The 19,937-nt window shown below is 26.6% G+C and overlaps 5 protein-coding genes across 5 annotated transcripts; 1 reads left to right on the top strand and 4 right to left on the bottom strand.

Moving 5' to 3' along the window:
* Positions 1-2,458: 2,458 nt before the first annotated feature.
* Positions 2,459-3,523, bottom strand: LOC128964752 (uncharacterized). The gene is made up of 3 exons (XM_054311389.1): positions 3,326-3,523; positions 3,143-3,256; positions 2,459-3,063 (listed from the first exon to the last, which is right to left on the bottom strand). The coding sequence occupies exons 1-3, from the start codon at positions 3,504-3,506 to the stop codon at positions 2,459-2,461; spliced, it is 900 nt and encodes a 299-aa protein (XP_054167364.1). The 5' UTR covers positions 3,507-3,523.
* A 4,042-nt stretch (positions 3,524-7,565) lies between these two features.
* On the bottom strand, positions 7,566-11,514 carry LOC128964751 (BOS complex subunit NOMO3-like). Its single transcript, XM_054311388.1, has 4 exons — positions 11,188-11,514; positions 10,905-11,133; positions 8,088-10,838; positions 7,566-8,021 (listed from the first exon to the last, which is right to left on the bottom strand). The coding sequence occupies exons 1-4, from the start codon at positions 11,322-11,324 to the stop codon at positions 7,566-7,568; spliced, it is 3,573 nt and encodes a 1,190-aa protein (XP_054167363.1). The 5' UTR covers positions 11,325-11,514.
* Positions 11,515-12,013: 499 nt separating this feature from the next.
* LOC128964538 (ER membrane protein complex subunit 7 homolog) lies at positions 12,014-13,371 on the bottom strand. Its single transcript, XM_054311160.1, has 3 exons — positions 13,037-13,371; positions 12,628-12,967; positions 12,014-12,561 (listed from the first exon to the last, which is right to left on the bottom strand). Exons 1-3 carry the CDS (start codon positions 13,267-13,269, stop codon positions 12,433-12,435), a joined length of 702 nt encoding a protein of 233 aa, XP_054167135.1. The 5' UTR covers positions 13,270-13,371; the 3' UTR covers positions 12,014-12,432.
* Positions 13,372-13,619: 248 nt separating this feature from the next.
* On the top strand, positions 13,620-14,691 carry LOC128964448 (protein unc-50 homolog). The gene is made up of 3 exons (XM_054311035.1): positions 13,620-13,946; positions 14,008-14,354; positions 14,433-14,691. The coding sequence occupies exons 1-3, from the start codon at positions 13,774-13,776 to the stop codon at positions 14,669-14,671; spliced, it is 759 nt and encodes a 252-aa protein (XP_054167010.1). The 5' UTR covers positions 13,620-13,773; the 3' UTR covers positions 14,672-14,691.
* Positions 14,692-14,756: 65 nt separating this feature from the next.
* On the bottom strand, positions 14,757-17,804 carry LOC128964456 (exocyst complex component 1-like). The gene is made up of 2 exons (XM_054311043.1): positions 15,156-17,804; positions 14,757-14,945 (listed from the first exon to the last, which is right to left on the bottom strand). Exons 1-2 carry the CDS (start codon positions 17,664-17,666, stop codon positions 14,793-14,795), a joined length of 2,664 nt encoding a protein of 887 aa, XP_054167018.1. The 5' UTR covers positions 17,667-17,804; the 3' UTR covers positions 14,757-14,792.
* Positions 17,805-19,937: the final 2,133 nt, after the last annotated feature.

The raw sequence follows: 19,937 nt of genomic DNA, 5'->3' as shown, positions 1-19,937 counted from the left end.
AGTTATCTATTTGGCCATTCAGTACACGACTGAGTCGACAAATCTTCGATATGTTAGACATAGTGACAGATGTGGCGGTCCTAACATTCCTGGGAATACCAATTCTGGGACTCGTAGCTGTTTGTATCATTCAAATATAATATTAATAGAAAATTGTTCATAAAATTACTTTATTAATAAATTTGTTGTTTCAATAGTTGGGCGCATCAATGATGGGTCCGGCACTTAATGGTGGACCTACCAGTCGGAACAAAAGATCTGTTGATTTTATAGATAGATCCAAAAGAGCCATTTTATACGCTAGAAATCTATTTGATGTATTGGCCAATCTTGAGGACACATTTCAAAAATACGAGATCATTGAGTCTGAGTGTCAATTGAAAGCCGTTTGCGAAGTTCATAAAAAACAAAATAATTTAAATCCAAAGTTTAATACTTTTGGTACACAAATAATTGATCTCATCAGGTATTCAAACATTTATTTTTATTTCTTACAAAAATACCTTATTATTAAAATATTTTATTATTGTTTTTATTTGCATATAAAAAGGATGCAAAAAGATTTAGAAGAGTATGAGATCATACCATTTGCTAAAATTATTTTTGGTCAATACGCTGATGCAGCCACTTATGGTAACTTATTTCTAATCATTTATTAAAATTATTTTAGTTATAATATTTTTTATTTATACATTTACTTCTATTTATACATTACTAATTAATGTTAATGAATAATTATCATACAATATAACATTGAATAGCATATATTAACAAAATGTATAGTTTATTTTGGAATTTAATTTAATTGATTTATGTATTTATTATATTAATAATTTTCATTAATATATTAATTTTATTTCATACACAATAGGAAATGAAGATAATGATTGCAATTTGGTTTACAGTCGTTGTGCACACAATTTAAATGATTTGCTTAATAAAAGTATTAAAGATAAAACAGAAAACGAGAAATATTAATCATATATTATAATACTAAAACATTGATAGATATCGTTATATTGTTTTCACAAATATTTATTAAAATTACATTTTTCATATTTATATAACATTTTGATACAACTATTTATTTCATTTTCATTTTTCTTATTTATTGTTCATTTAATAATTTATTATTATTTTTCGTCATTTTATTAAAATAACAAATTTTATATTATTTACTTGAATCTGAATTATATATTTAATATTGTATAATTGAAATTTATTGACTTATTTGAATTGTGATATAATTATTTATAATAATTAAATAAAAATTATAATTTGCTAAAAATTACTTTTTTAATTGTTTAAAAGTTGTCATAATAATTATTTTTTCATACATTTTACAATTTACATATTTATTTATATAGAAATACAAATTAACAAAATTACTAATTGTAATATAATAAGTATTTTGAAGGAAAAATAAATTAGTAAACAATATAGTAATTAGTTAAATAATAAACAAATACAGTATAAATATATTATATTATTAGTGAGTCTTATCCGTCAAAATTGATGCCAAACAGGACTTTCAATGTTAAGTTTAGACAATTAGTAGAGAAAAACAACAAACAAATTATTCATTTATCTATTCATACATTATATGTAATCATAGTTTGTTTCAATGATAGCCAATACAGTCAGTTTGAACTGTAATAATGTAATAATAATGCTTTTGTAGCAATCATTGTAATTACAATCACTGTATTGACTGACACACACTGTAACAGTCTGTAAGCAATAGTGCCCTTCAAATAGTTAGATGTTGTGGTTGTGGGTCAGTCCGGTCATCGACTTTATGTTGTATAACAGCAAAACATGTTTGTGTTTACGTCACTAATGCCTTCCGCATAGTTTCAAATGTTTGAGACAATTATGAAATTGTCTCTCAATTTTAAAAATACTAACATTTTTTTACTAATTATCGCTGAAGTTCAAGGTTTCTGATGTTAATGAATCTAACAAAACATTAAAGTTTGAATCAAATAATTAGCAGTTATTTCAATTTACTCACAAATCGATTTAATTAAATTGTAATCATATTAAACATACAGTATTTTATTTTTTTAATACTACAGTATAGTACGGTATTTGTTTCATTGTTATAATTTAATTATCAGTACTATATAAATAATGCTATAAATGATTATTTTAAAAAATAAAAATAACTATTAAATATGTTATATTCAAATATATTTTTTAAAATTTTGTAATTCATTTAATAATTTATTTTTTATTAATTTTAAATTATATTATTAACAAGTTTTTTTGCAATGGTAGTTATATTATTTTAACAAAATATGTAAATAGATAATTTATGATTAATGACAAAATAAATATTAAAATAAATAAATAATGTTAAAATCGACGAAAAGTTTAAAAATAAAATATTAGATTAAATAATGGATTTAATGTAATGTATATTTTGATGTTAAATCAAAACTCAAAACTTTAAATTTTAATTCTTAGTTCTTTTGCTTGCATTTGAATCACTGGTCGCCACTAAAGTGTAATTCATTTTCTCTTTATCTTTGAATGTCTCAGAAGTGGACACTTTCTTCATTCCTGTGAATTCCTTGATCTTATCGAAAGTGTTTTGATTATAAAATTTGTTGATAATATCCGCCGAATCGTATCTGTCATCGGAAGTGATGTCAGCGTAAAGATTCTGGAGTTTGATTGTATCGTTCAATACTTTGGGATCCGTTTCGACAGCAAATGACGAGTAAACCTGAGGCGAGATCTCTGCCACCGGATTACTACTAATTCTGTTTTGTTTGACATTTACTTTTGAATTCCTATTCTCCAACATATTAACCATCTGTTGATAAGCGCCGGCATTACCGCCGTTATCCATATCTGAATATTTTTGGTTTGTTTGAGGAAACATTACATTTGACGATATGTGAGGGTTTGGGTTTGGCATTGAATATTGCGGAACAGCTCCAATCCTCTTCTTGTCAGACGCTATTGGTTCGCGATGTGGTGGCGGCCATATTGGGTGTTCCGGTGGAAAACGCCCGACTGGTGGATCAGGTAACGGAGGAACTGGCATTGGTGATACTAATTCATCAATTTTTAATTTATAAATAATTTTTATACTTTTGTATACTTTAACAATAATATGAGAAAAATAAAATACCGGGCGATTCATAAAATGCAAGCATAGCTACCACTCCGGCCAATACAGACACTGCATATACAGCTGAAGTCAAAGGTTTACTGAACACCGATCTTACAGATGCTTCAATATTAGCTGACAATTGCACAAAAAAATAATAAATATAAAATAAAAACTATTTTAAAAATTTGAATATTGACTTACATCTGAAGAAATCACTGTCTTTTAATTTGATGACACCATTGATGACGGAAACAATGAGATTATCGCTGGCACTACTGTCCCGAGCTTTGACTTCATGTTTGTCTTTACATTGAACATAAAAAATAGTTAGCAGTAAAAAGCAAAATATCAATAATTGATAATTATTGAAATGTCGACTCATTTTTGCGAATATTTTCTCGCAAATGAATGTTTGACTGAAAATTATGAGACACTTATAGGCAAAATGTTTTTTAAAATAAATTTAACAGAATATGAATGTGAAGAGAGAATCGGTTTATTTTGAGGTCAAACTGTATATAATAAGATTGGCTGACATTTCATACAATTTCATGCCATCACTACAGTTGAGACTGGATTCTGGGAATTGCTCTTATATTTGGCAACTGCTTCGCAACTATTTTTCAAAAGCCAATCCTCAAAAACTGTAGCTCAGCTCAGGTAGTATATTGTGAATCTAATGAACTCTCAAACTACCGTTAAGTATAATTTAACTTAAGGGCTACCTATTGGCAAAGTTATACTCAGATTTTACCGATTAATACTGCATATGCTCTCTGTTTGGCACTTATAAGTTATAACATCAAAATTTACCATTGTCATTTATCAATGGCACTAATTAAATCAAAACATTAAATACTTTTAAATCAATTAATATAAAATATATTTATATTTTGTCATAAAATTTCAGTGTTTACTCACATATAATTTTTATTACTAGTAAATCATGTTTAATTATAAACTTGTTTTAATTCAAAATACTTGCTCTTATATGTACAGTATGTGTATGTGTGTGCAAAACTACTGTATTAATTTTAACTAAAAAAATAATTTATAATTAATCTTTTTCAATCTTTTAAATATAATTGCACTCAGTTTCAAAACAATTCATATTAATTCAACATTATTATCTAAAAACCATAAAATCAATTTTAATGCCGTTTGTTGTAAATTGTATAAAAGTTTTAGATTATATTAATATTAAATTTCATTTAAATTCAAAATACTGAAACTATGTAAAGATTTACAAAACTATTATCTTAATGTTTGTTGTAATCTACTTGTTTTGAGTCTATCATATTTATAATTTATTGAAAGTAAAAACTTAGTTTTAATGTAATGTTTTGAATTTATCAACAATACTTAGTTTTAGCTATGCATAACTTTTTTATTGTTTTAATTAAAAAATATGAAATATTTTTGGTTATATATTATACAATTTTTTTTACAAAATAGTAACTCAAAATTATTTTCAAATTTATAAAAATAATTTTTTGATAAATTAATAAAAATAGTATTAATTACTGGTATATATTTGCATTCAGTATAGAATATAATAATACCATTAGTTTCTAAACAAATTATAAATTAAATATTTTATAAACAAAATTGTTAATTAATACTGATATTTGTAAACTAAAAATAAAAACCAATTTTACACAAAAAGTATATTACAAGTATTGTTAGTATAATTTACTGTATATATATAACTTTAAGTCTGCTTAGAAAATAAAACAATATCTGTAATTATTACTGTAAATAATAATTTCAATTATTTGTGTGATGTTTTCAAAACAATAACTTATATATAAATTTTTTACAAAGTCAAAGGCTTAAGGCTTGGTATACAGTATTGTATAGAACAGTACCTAAACATAGTTTATATTTGTATTATTATACTATAATTTATATAAAAGTTTTCAATATAAATAATAAGGTGTTATACCGGTATATTGCAAAGTTGATTATAAATTATGTGTTAAAATTATTTAACTATATTTTCTATTTAAATAATCATTGATCAGTATATGATAAATAATAAACTGTTTATCATTGTTTTTAAAGTTACAAAAATAATTTTTCAATTTTTATTTTATTACTACTCAATTTCCAATTTATTTTTTTTGAAACAATATTATTATAAATAAAAATAAATATAAGTAAATTAATAAAAAATATTATGTATAAAATGTCATTTGAAAATGAATGATAACTTTTATATAAGATGACAAAATTCAATGCAATATTATATATATATACATATTTTGATAATAAATCAAATGTTGAATTTAAGAGCCAGGAAAGAGATAAGGGAATAGGAACTGGAGGTGAACTACTACTTCCATGTCTTCATAAAATAAAGTTCGTTTGCGTCTCCGTCTCGGCGGGGGATCAGAGGTCAGGTTCACTCTTCGGTATGGATTTGGTATTATAGGCATCGAAAATGGGACTATAAGACTGATATTTTAAATAATTAATCATAAGATTTTAATAATAATAATAATAATAATAATAATAATAATAATAATAATAATAATAATAATAATAATAATAATAATAAAACTATTTGTAAAACATACCGAATCATAGCTGTGGCAAATTGATTGTCAAAGATATTTGGGTTTAATTGTCGCGATTGAAAATATCCCAATGAATAGTCACTTTGTGACCAATTTTCACAATTAATTAATGAAATACACAATGCATTGCATGTCATAAACATAGAAAATAATTTATTATTATTCATTTTGTCGATAATTAATAAACTTATTTAAAGTTGTTTCTCATATGCTTCAAACTCTTTGAATGTTTTATAAATAGTCAAATAAATAATTTATATTTAGGAAACACTTTACAAATGAATACATTATCTTTTAATACTTTAAGCTTTATTTAGTTATTATTATAGTAAGGTTACGGATCTTATTATAATTCCGGGAAAAAGCCATAGTTTTTCTAAATACTTACAATAAGTTAAATGACTGTTTAATATACAAATTAATTAAATTAATTCGTAATTAAAAACCTAAATTAAACGTTTCTAATTTTTCACATTATATTATACATAGTTTATACTTTATATTTAATGTATAATAATTAATAGTAAAATAAATACAATATAGTCTTTAATATTTTATTTTTATAATTGATGACATAAAAATATTTATTTAAAAAAATTATTAATAAATATCAATCTTCATATTTTTGTTTGTCTAATATTTTTTTAATATTATAATATAAAACAATGTCTACTTAAGTAAAACCTAAAATCTCATCAATCTATTTATGAGTTGTTAAAAATATATTTCATTCAGTATATCATTCTTTATAACAAATATAATATGTTGTAAAACTTAATTTATAATATAATCTACAGCTGTATAATAACTGCATAAATAATTTAGTGAACAATTAAATAAAAAATTGTTTTAAATGATTGAAATCAAAGTTAACATTAAGAGCTCTTAGAGTTGGCGATGCGTTGAAGAATTGGGCCAAAAATAGATCCAAAAAGAAACTGAAGAATACTTTAGCCATTCTTATCGCTAATACATTCCATTTGGCTTTTTCTATGGCTTCGGACACAAAACCGATGATTGGTATCCTTTTAGGTCTTTCTTCTGATTTGGTTTTGTTTTTATTATCGACAGACACTTTGTTGTTCACATTGTTGCCAAACAAACAGTTAATTTTGATTATAATAATAAAATATATACATATTATTAACAAAATCTTCATTTTAAAAAAAATCAAAAAAATTATTATAAAATTATCAAATCAGTGGTCAATAATAAAATGTGATTCACATTTTTATCAGTCATTTGTCTACTTTATTAAATCCGGTATAAGTATACAATAGTTGGCATCTAATTTGAGTATTAAAAATTTAGTAAACATACAGTAGATTAACATTTTTTAATCTTTTAAACAAATAATATTAATCTAATTCTAAGCATATAATATACAAAATGTCATAAACTAATAGTTAATAACCACGTTATATGAATATTAAATATAGTAAAGAACCTTGTTACTATAATAATTGTAATTTATTAAAAAATAATATATTAATTTGCTTTTACATTAACTTATTAAAAAAATCGAAATTACAAATTTTTGTTTTAAAATAAATATAGTAATTTTCAGTTTGTATAAATTACCGTAATTGAAATTTACGAACATTAAAATTCTGTATAATAATCCAAATAATCTATAATATATCTAAATTTTCAATTATAAGTTTACAAATTAAAATACTTATTACTGTACTATTTGTATTACAGTGCAAAAACTACACCTTAATTAAAAGTATAAAATGTATAAATATTTTTGTTACAATTTTAATTAAATTATAAACTCAACGCATAAAATCTAAATTATTATAAATCCTAGAATAATAACTATATTATATAAATATTATACAAATATCAAAGCAAAACAATTAAATCTTTTTGCTTTTTGTCTTTTTCTTTACAAAAAATGAATTAATATCTGTATCGAGAGTTCTTTCAGCATTCAGACGATTAAAATTATTTGACATTTGAATAATAAATGGATAAATTTTGCTATAATTATATACAGCAATAGTAATGATCAAAATTAATGGTAATGTATAAATTGATCCGTGACTGATGTCCTGATCAATGAAATAATTTGAGTTATCATTTGATTTAAGTCTCGGATTAAATGTGATCGTCAAATGTATATGACTTGTGTTGGCCCGAAATGTCCTCAAAGGTGTATCCAATTCATATATATTTGACGAAAGACTTGATTCTAAACGAATAAAATAATTTCTATTATCAATGTTAAGCGGCGGTAGAAAAAAAAATGGACTCTTATTCAGTGCTATTGTGGTAATCGGTTGGTCCGGATTTAGTTCACTATACAAACGAATCTTTAATAAAAAAATAAATTAATATCAAATATCCAAAAAATGATATAATTTTATGTTTGTTGTTACCTTCAGTGAAGGCAAGTGTTCAAATGCAGTGATGACATCACCGCTGACATCCATTTGAGTGATTTTCCTAAATATAATTAACCGCACATTTGTTATGTCGCGATCTTCAACTCGAATCAAATGAATTCTAGGTATCGATTGATTAAAATTTTTATTTCTGTCGTCATTTGCTTTAATTCTGATGGCGTATTGACACTCAGGTCTTAAACCCCTAACTCTGAAACTACCATTAGGTTCACTGATTGTTTCTTCCTGTAATTGTGAGCAATTCACCTGAGAGTTAGTCACAATATTTCTTAAACCAATAGCTTCGACAATAACTCCGGATTCTGGTTCACCATTAAGTGAATCAGTGATACCAATGCAACTAAAGGCAACCTGTTTGGCGCTAATCTCTGCTTTAATATCAGAGCCGTCATCGACAGTAAGCATTTGAGATGAAGGTTCAAAATCATACTCTTTCTTCATAACTCTTAAAAAATATTGTCCGGAATGTAAATCTTGGAAAACCAACTGTCCATTAGTTGGTGTCACACTATTTTTACGGTAATTGTCAGTTCCGCCACTTATAGATATCAATACATCAGAAAGTGGTTCATTCTTCTCATCCTTAACTTCAACTAATATCTTAGACAAACGAATGGCCTCAAAATGGCCTAATTTATTGGCCACACTTTTGAAGAAATAGCCCTCTTTTTCAGCGCTGACAGTAAGCGAAATATCACTATCAAAAGCGCCGGCAATGTATTTGCCGAGTGAATCAGTTTTTGTGGTAAATAATAATTGATCGGAACTAACTATTTTGATAACAACACCTTCAAGTTTTGGAAATATTTGACCATTAATTATAAGACCAATTTTTCCCTTAAATGTGACCGAATTTTCTACACAATTATCTTCGAGTTTAACTTCAAAAGAGTTAGGTTTAAACAAGAGTTGACTTGAAGTCGGTTCCAAATATATATTAACCATAGGTTTAGTCCAAATTGATATTAAATATTGAAATAATTGTTCGTTATTTTCTATATAACTCTTATGTTGAACTAAATGAAGTCGTTGTGTGTACTCTTCGTTACCAAAAGATTTCATTTTGACTGTCAATACAATATCAGAAACATTTAAATTTGTTATAACATCGGCAGTCATTAAATGCTTTGTAGCTGTTTTTGAGATCAAATTTCCCGAATCTTTAGTTGTATCGAAACTAATCACTTCCGTTGAAGAGTCACTAAATTTGTGACATCCTTTGGGAATAATTGAGTAAATGCCTGATTCAGTGACACAATGTCTTAATGTACGATCACTTCCAATACGAAGTTTTTCCACTTTATTTGACGGATATTTAAGATCAAAATCAATGATATGAGAAAAATATAAAGATAACAAATAGCCTTTTTGATTGAACTCAAGTCCTTCAATATTTTTATCAATTACTTCAGTCGTATGAGTATCTGTCTGCCAACACCACGAATCGGTACTTTTACTGATCACTATCTGATAAATACCTGGCGATAAATCTTCAAATTTAAATTCAAATTTATTGTTAGATATTTTACGCAAATCGCTAAACTTTAAAGTCTTAAGCAAATGATTGTCAATTTTGTTAAATAATTTCAGTTGTAAATCATTTGTCAAATGCAATGTATTAATTAAACCACTAATAGATGCAGTAAATTGTAGAAATTTCAAGTCTAAAATGGGATCACTTTTGACTGTAATAGTCATTTGTGACGGAATTAGTTTAAAGTTTGGATCCGAAGCAATAGGACTTATAGTATAAGTATCGGGTCTTAAAAGGACACAAAACTCTTCGTCTAATATTTCAATTATACTTTCACTGTGTTTATTGCCTTTAAACTCAATGTTAACGACACGATTAGTTGGAGTTGACTTTAATGTAAAAGTACCGCAAACATCAAAAGCATTGGGAGATATATCGGGAATTTGTGAAGCAATCGGTGATATTTTTAAAAGAGTTGGATTAAATGTCATGTGTGGAGAAGTGACAAGTATTTCATAGTTTCCGGTTTTTATATTTTCCAAATTATATCGACCATCAGTTTTAGTGATAACTGTTTGTTCGTTACCATTTGTTTGATCCTTAACAATAACTTTAGCATTGGGAACACCTTTTTGGTCGACAACAATACGTCCCGAAACACTGAAGCCCTCGATTTCAAATAGTGTTTCAATTTTAACGTTTTGATTCTTTACCTCAAACTTCAATTCTTTAGGTTTTACGTCAAACATGACATTATTTCCGCCATAAAAAGGGATTAAAACATAAGAACCAAAGGAAACGGTTGGGAAACGAAAAACTCCGTTCTTATCAGACGACGTATGGCAAAGATATATTAAATCGTTTGATGAACTCTTAATTGGGATTTGTTTTGTATCACATCCCAGAATTGAATGTCGTTTTTGTGAGAAAAGTGCAAAAAGGACTGAATGTATGGGTTCGCCGTCACTCATAACATTTCCAGTCACTTCATATCCCAAAACTGATAAACTATTTGCAGAATTTGCCGGTAGATAGACGTTATCGTTGGTGACACTGACCTCAATCTGGTTTTTCTTTAACTTCAGGGTTGGATGAGTGGCTTCAATGATATAATCACCGGGAAGTACTTCTTTAAATTCATAAAATCCATTACTTGTAGTTTTAGTTGTCTTCAATATATTATTATTTAGTTTAGCCTTTAAAGTTGTTGATATGTCCTCTGGACCTGTTGTCGACCCATCACTTAATACCTGAAGATTTTAAAGAATAAATCAATAAAAATATAAGAAAAATAATTTTAACTGAAAAATCAATACATTTCCCGAAACAGTGAATCCTTTGAATGAAAAGTTGATATCATTTTGTTGGGAACAGATATCAGTTTTGCCATCAAAGTTGAGTTCAACGGACATCGGTTCAAATGTCCAACCCTTAGGCGGCTCTATCTTCAGCTCATATAATCCCTTATCATATAATGGTATGAAATAATAGCCATTATTTGGGGCGCAATCAGTCGTGTACTTAACGATGCCTTTATCTGTCAAACTATAAAACAAATCTATAAAAATCAAAATCAATGGATCAATTCATAAGACATACAGTTTGATGAAAACATTATTATAGTTAATATTAACGATGGACTTCACGAAACCGCCGCAACCGATCACATCGTTATCACCAAATGTTGTGCCAAATATTTGTATTGCAATCGTTATAATCAATAGTATTGCACTCATGGTTTACACAACACATCAATTGGTTTTTATTGCAATCAATTTAATCACAAAATGACTAAACTATCGGTTGATAAGTGATGTCCACTAACTATGAGTCCACTAATGACTAGTCATTGCAGTACTCAATACAAGTCAAACATATACTGCACTTCAATAGCATTTGAACACATGGTTTGACTCTCTATTCAATGTTTCTAATGTTTCACACAGTCGTTGAATATTACATGTAATACATTGAATAACTTCATATCATATTCAGGTTATAAAAACCGAACCAAATTTAGTATAGTATTTGATGATTAAGTTTGTTATTAACATTACATTCACATAATATTATTAACAAATAACACATCTCTAGATAAATGTGTAAAACATAAAATTAAAATAGACTTAAATGACAATCAAATGCAACACAATTGGTTTAAAAGCGACAAAAAAATATGACATTAATTGTCTTACACTATATAAATAACCATGGTTGATTAAATTGTGTAAATTGGTAAAATAGATCTACCGTTAGGTTAATACCAAATATCAGTCAATTATTGCAGAACCCATACCTAACATAATTTTGTACATTTTATTCAATTTCTTAGCTAATGTTCAATCATATTAACAATTACAGTAAATATCTTATAATCAAATTAAGATAATTATATAGAAATGATCATTTTATTTGCAATTAATTAATATTGTATTGTATATTACAATACAATACAATACAATCAATTTTATTATTTATATTAATTGAAACATTTTTTGTGTTTTTTGCTCTTAATTATCAACTGATTGTTTTATTGGTGACGTTATGTCACATATTATCAGCATTTAGTCTGAGATCAAAGGACTCATTATTTTCCCCTCAATTAAAAAAATGTTTTTATAATTTTCAAAAAATTTTTAAATCTTAATAACAATATTAACTATCATATAATCAACAAATAAAAATAAATATTGACAAAAATTGTTATCAAAAAAATATTACGGTTATAAACAAAAATCCATTTAATGTGACTTTATATAAATAAATCCAATTAACAAAAAAAATAAAATAACAATTAATCTACTAATTGGTGTATTTGTAAAAAAACTCTAAATTAAATCAAAGCTATTGTCGTTTCTTAGACTTTTCTTTAGATTTTGTATTTTGTGTTTTGGGTCCTCCAGTGAACCAACTGGTCATCATCTCTGAGAGCTCCGGTACATCATATTTAGGCATTTGCATGTTTTGCATCTCCTATTTGAAACAACAAACTTTTTAGTAAATGTTTAAACCACTAAAATGATGTTTAAGTGGTCAAACCCGTTGTGTATCGGCATCGGCCGAATTCATCATTTTGGGCAAAACCATAATCAGAAGTAATGGCAAAACCATCATTAAAACCATTGGATTCAACAAAAAGTCTGTGATTTTCCACGTCTCGCGAATCTGAAAATACTTGAAATGTCCTTTTGTTTTGAATTTCAATGGATATGATAACTGTTGGACAGCCGATGTCTGGATGTAATTGACTTTTCGGGCGCGGGTTTTGCCTTTCGAGTTGATGTCCACCCGAATCGGCTCATAAAAGTAGTCGGGATTTGATATCTCAAGAAGATATGAACCGGGAGTCAAATGTGTCATTGAAAACGATCCGTCGCTTCTGTAAATGTTTTATTGGTTTTCTTGAAATCAAATCATATTATATTTTATGACAAATGATGACAAATACCTGAGAAAAGCAAAGTGTTGGCCATAATTGGCGATCACTTTAGTATTGGTCAGGAAGTGGTTCATCGATTGAATCATATCTGAGTGAACAATCACTTTACCATCGATGGTGTAATGCTTATTATTATTAGTTATCTCATTAGATCCAATAACTTCAATGTTATTGCAATTAATTTGTGATATTTGTGTTATCAATGATAACATTGATACTAAACTATATACTAATAAATTCATAACTAATTTAATTATTGAAAACTATTTAAAATTAAATGTATTTATAAATTATAATCCAATGTTTGTGTGACTAAACATAAACACAACAATAGAGTCATCGATATTATACTGTATTCTCAATGTATACATCAATGATGTAAATATTACAGTAGTTTTAATAATTTTATACAATTTATTAATTTTATTAATTAGTAAACAATTTCCTGACAACTAATTAAACAAATAAAAAATTAAAATAATATGTATTATTATAAAACAAATTGAATTATAAAGTATTATTAACAGTGAATATATGATTCAATAGTTAGTCATATAATGTGATTCATAATAAATATGAATACTTTATGAGTGAATGTATTGCTGTAAACACTGAATGACTGAAATGTAAACAATTTATTGCAAACTTTATGATTGAAAGTGTCGTTCAAATGGTTTGATTGATGGATATGTTGTGATACTTGAATGTCAATCACGTCATCTAATTAGCCATCAATTGCAAGTGCGATGAGTTCGAGTCCATTACCCGAACCGGTGACCAACAGGCGGCACAAAATGTCGTCAATGAATGCGCTCCAGAAGTGCAGTCAATATATTTACCGACTGTTCCGCGTCGGACACATGGACTTTGAGTTTGCCGTTTGGCAAATGATTTATCTGTTTATATCACCGAAAAAAGTGTTGGTTAATGACATGTAAAGTATAATAGTGATGATTAATAACAATTTTATTGTCCAACAGTTACCGCAACTTTCAATACAGGAAACAAACGAAGAATCAGTTCGCTCGCGACGACCCGGCATTTCTTGTCCTACTTTTTGTTTGTTTTCTCATATCAGCCACCGGTCTATCACTGGTATTGAGACTACACTTCTTGGGTTTTGTTAAGTTCTTGTTTTGGGTGGTGTTTGTCGACTGTATACTTGTGGGTGCAGTCGTGGCCACACTTTTTTGGTTTATAACCAATAAATATATGCGAAAATCTGAAACTGAAGACATTGAGTGGGGCTATGCTTTTGATGTCCATTTAAACGCATTTTTTCCACCACTCGTTATATTACATGTATTTCAACTATTTTTCTATAACGGTTTGTCTCATATTATAATATGATTAACAAATTATTATAACTCATAAACGATTCCTTATTTGTGTCCATCAAATATAGTGCTTATAAGTCAAGACTACTTCATTGCCCGCTTCTTTGGTAACACATTATGGCTGATAGCCGTTACTTATTATTGTTATATAACTTTTTTGGGATACAGTTGTTTAGCATTTGTAAGACACACTCAAACCATATTATATCCATTGGTTCCCTTATTCTTGTTCTATTTGGTTACAATTATCTCTGGAGTTAATATCTGTAGAGTTATTATGGATTTCTATCATTACAGAGTCTATTGATTTACTGCTAATATATATTTAATTTAACATTTCATTATTTATACTGTATAAATATAAACATTTAATAATCTAATAAATAAAAATATTTTTTTTTAAATATACAAATATAAAAATAATTAAATCAATGCGATTGTGCTATTTCTGAGAAGACATTCAAGACATCGTCAATAGTGAAGAGTAATGTGATGTTAGCGTCCGGATAACAGCGTTCAATCATTTCCTGAATCGTCTTGTATTGAATAATGAACTCCTCTTGCATTGAACGCCAAATCACCTAAAAAATAATTATACAATAAATAAATTTGTTGTTAACTCTGGGAGACGTTTGTCTAATTAATCAACAGATGCCTTGTATTGATAACTCTTTTTAATTTTGTATTTATCGTATAAATTCAAACATATAATTGAATGACATTTTTAATGTAAAACAATAAATGAATTGACACTTGAAAGATGTCAAATGGGAAGTGTCGGTGAGTTATACCTGAATGAGAGTAGTTGTCGGTTCACACGTGTGTTTCTCCACTTTTCGATACATATCTTCCAAACCTTTTTTCACTTCTTTTAAATTGCAATCTTTGATAATTTTTCTGAGTTCTTGTTTACTAAATGCCAATTGATAACCAATTTCTTCTGCTTTCACTCCTTGAGCTACCTTTTGTTGGACGCCTTCAAAGAAAATATTGAGTTTTTCAAGAGGTCGACCAAAATATCTTTTGACATAATCTTTAAGCGATTCATTGTATCGGTTTTTAGCTTCTTTGCGTTCATTTTCGAGACACGATATCTTGAGTGTCGACAAAGTATTGTGTAAGTAGTGATAGTTTTCCAAACGGATTATCTCTTGAGGTGTTTTATGGTGGTCTTTAGCAATTCGGTTAATCGCTTCAAACATTGATCGAACTAATATAGTATACCACCGATCGATGTCAGTCCTTCTTTGGACTGCATTCTTGAATATGTTTTCCGCCTGTTTTGCAAAAATTTCAAACCTCTTAATGAATGACAAAACACCACATTTAGCGCTTTTGGGAGCTTTTGATTCTTCAATACTGATTTGCTGTGAAAGCATAAAGCGATCAAAGTTTCTCTTCACTTGAATTAATATATTTCCGTATGATTTGGACAGAAATGATGCCGTGTCTTGAGCTGATAGTACGTGATGTGTCAATCTTACCAATAGATACATAGAGTAAAGACCATCTAATTTATCATAAAATGTGGCAAAACTGATAAATTCAGGTTCAAGTGCTGCAAACATCTCACTCATCATTGGTCTGATTTGTTCACTTCGTTTCGAGTCTTGTGTCTCATTACTACTTTGGCTCTGATGTGAAGGTGAAGGACTCGAACAAATCGATTGATTTGGATTTGATTGTATTGTTGGACCAATTTCCAGATCAAAGAAATCGATACAAAATTGTTGTTCAGATAGACAAATGGGATCAATTGCTGATAACATTCTATCGACACAATTATCAAACTCTTCCCATTCGCTTAAACTAAATTCTGAACTTCTTGTGGATGAAGTCTCAAAATAATCACTACTCATATTAGGCGTTCCTGTTATTGATCCGGAATTTCTTCGATTATCACTCGACGGTAATGTTTTGCGTTTGTAATCCATATTCTGTGGCGGAGTAGTGTTTGCAACTGAATATCTGCCACCAGATAGACGTTCTTTAGCCAACTCAAAGAACACACCAAATTCACGTTCGTATTGTGTATTTTGAAAATTTTTATAATTCTTCATCAAATGAGTAAATATTTCGTTGTCATTAATTTTAAGCCATTTCACTAATGGACTGTAAGTTCGAAGCATATTATGAATAGGAGAATGAACTGGAAGTGTTAGTTCTTCGCGAGAAATTATTGTCAAAAATTGGTCACTATATTGATTAGTCAAATGTGAGAAAAGATTATTTAAGTGATGCGAAAGTCGTGAAGAAAACTTAGTACAAGTCTTGTCCAACAATTTTCTCTGGTCTTGAACTGCACTCATATATGAAAGAGACGGATGAATGTTAGCGTTCAATGCTTTTTGCAAAACATTAGCCGATTGTATACATAAAGCTATTCCATATTTTGTGGTCAGATCTCCTTCAAGAAGTACATCTTCATCTCTTTTATCAAAATTTAATTGTTGTATAAGATATTGCAATTCAATCAATAATTTATTATTGTTATCGTTCTGAATCTGAACGATAGCTTCTTTCTGTTCCACCTGAAGAACCACTTCTCTAACATTCTTAAGAAGTGTCTCGTAATGACTAATTCTGTTCTCCAGTTTCGACGTCTCTTCGATGGCGTTATGAAGAGTTTGCATCAAACCTAATACGCGTTGCTCTGAAGCCATTATATTTTGTATATTAATTGAATCCATTGAATTGACTTCTTTGGTCAGTTGTTCAGTGAATGCTTCGGCGTTATGTATAGTGAACTCGCATTGAGACAAAAGGCGCTCCAAATCTGCTTCTTCTCTGGCAGTTAACGCCTGATAAGACTCTTCATCGGCTTCCTCTGAGTGTCCATTTTGGCCGTTTACCAATGTTTTAATTTCTGGACTTTCTTGTTGTGAAACTAATGACTCTTTTGGTGCATTTAAGAATTGGATCCGTTGTGGTGACGACTTTTGAGATGACAATCGTGTTAACCATTGAATGAAAGAATATTTATCATCGAGACTATTGGCTATCCATTTGTAGATCTGTTTGTTATTGAAGTGCAGTTCAAACTCCGGTGTTTCGCCTGAATGACCACATTTGGCGTCCACTACTCTTAAGTCACTTAATGACCAACTTTTATGTTTGCGATAGTATTGATCAGTCTTTTTGATCAAATATATTAAGACATTTCTGTTACTATCATTTAAGACAATCGTCAAAAAGTATATTTTCTTCTTCTTATGTGGTTTTGTCACTCCAGTCAATGCCATTAGTCTTTCGTTGTTATGTTGAAAGACATCCTTCTGTAGTGACAATCCTATTGATGTCATTATCTTAATCAACAAAATGCTAAATCAATTGTAAATCTAATGTAAATCATTGAATAATTGGTGTGAATGTCAATAATAAATATAGTGTTGTGTTGTGTTGTGTTGTGTTAACTCCCAATTGATCTCATATTCAATGCAATCATTATATTAGGAGTTAAAAGTCAATTACGTTAAATACGGTATACTGTAATACTGTACTTATATTATTAGTAAAGCATAAAAAAATATTTAATATAAACTTGAAAATATTCAATAAAATATTTACTAAAAACTAGCAAAATATTTATTTAAATATTTATTTATAACTAAAATGCTTTTGTGGAAATCTTAAAAATATAAATTTATAGTTTATTTTGCATAGCATTTAAAGTACTATAAATTATGTTTGAAATATAGATTTGTATATTTAGATTCTTAAACAAACCAAATACTTGCAAATAAATAAATTTTATACAAATAATACTCAAAATAAACTCTTATATAAAATTATAGTTAAATCATTTACAATTAAAATAAAGTATTATATTTTAACAAAATTTTAATCGAATAATTCTAGTTATTGATTAATTATTATATAACACTTGATATAATCATAAAATAATGTAAATAATACTGATTGTCTAATAAGCAAATTAAATTATAAAAACTTTTTTATTATTAACTTAAATAATTATTTGAGTAGATTTTATGAGAGACTAATTCATCGGATTCTTTTTTTTGAGTCTATTATTCTCTAATAACGATTTAAAACATACATATAATATTCAATTCATACAATTTGTAATTTATTTACCTTTAAATAATAAAAAATAATTTTAATAAATATTTATATTTTTAGTTAAGTGCGTTAAATATTTTTACGATATTAATAAAATTAATTTATACTCTAAATAATCATCAAAACAATTTTTATTTATTTTTATAATACTTAAAGTTTTTGACTATAAAATTTCTATTATTTAAAAAAATAAATCCCAAATAAAAGTATTAAAATTTAGACTATCGAAAATTTATTAAAATAGATAATTATATACCATTACTACCATGACTTCCATTAATACTATAAATACTATTACTATAAATTCTATTAATGCACGATAATTAATTAACAATTATTTATTGTATAATATATTTACTATATCATATATCGTATAATGTATAAATTATTATTAAATTTAAATAAGTTATTTTAAAAGCTATTATTTTTAATATTTATATAAACAATAAGTAATTAAATTAGTATAATAATTAACCATGAATTTTAATTGTCCTCAAACTCCATTTATTTTTTTGTACATAAATATTATATAACTATTTTTATTCATCAGTTTTGTTTTTATATTAAATAATTTAATTTTTAATAACTTGTTATTAAATATAACAAACATTTAGAGCAAAACAATTTCCGATTTTTGTTATTAATAATACGTTTTAATTGTTGTCAAAACAAGTAATTACTGATTACATAATTATTTTTAGATATATTTTTCATTATGTATTATGTAACTTTAAAAATAAAAATTATAGTTATATTTTTAAAAATTAATTATCTATATATTACAATATACTACAAAAATATTTTTCTCAAGTTTTTACTGTTTTTCATTATAAACATTAAATTCAAGATTATTTTTCAATAGAAAACACTGCTAACCTATTACTCTAATTTCACATCTATTATTGTCATATTATTTGGCATTAATAATATGTTTTTACTAATTTATTGACACTTTTTATTCAGTTAGTTATTGCTTAAATAATTTTTATTACTATTATTAAGATCTAATCAAACGTAAAATTTAATTAAAATTTAAAACAATACTATAATTTGAAGGTTATGTTGCAAAAATCATTTATTTACATTTCAATTTAAAATTATATTTTTTAATCTCATCTTTGATAATATTTATTTTCAAACTGTTATTTTTATTATTATTTAAATTGTAGGTGTGCTAAAAATATCATCGTATGAAATAATTTAATTAGAAATTTATAGTTTTATTATCAGTTAAGTAATAAATATAAAAATATATTATGCTTAAAAATTTAAATAAAATTCATAAATTTTATATAATTCATATGAATTAATTTCTTGATCTTATAATTTTTTAAAAAGAAATATAATGAATTGCAAAATATCAATATCAAAATTAAAATTAAAATGACCATTTATTAATCATTTATAATCTCAATATAGTAATTAAACTGTAAAATTATTTAACGATATGATATTAGTAATTAAAATTGTAGTCATTTTTTATAATTTTTAGT

The sequence above is a fragment of the Oppia nitens genome, unplaced genomic scaffold (genome assembly GCF_028296485.1).
Source record: "Oppia nitens isolate AA-2021 unplaced genomic scaffold, nextdenovo-longstitch-racon4-pilon3 scaffold9_pilon_pilon_pilon, whole genome shotgun sequence".
Classification (NCBI taxonomy): Eukaryota; Metazoa; Arthropoda; class Arachnida; order Sarcoptiformes; family Oppiidae; genus Oppia; species Oppia nitens.
Note: the sequence above shows the minus strand (reverse complement) of the source record. Positions and strands in the feature narration are given on the sequence as shown.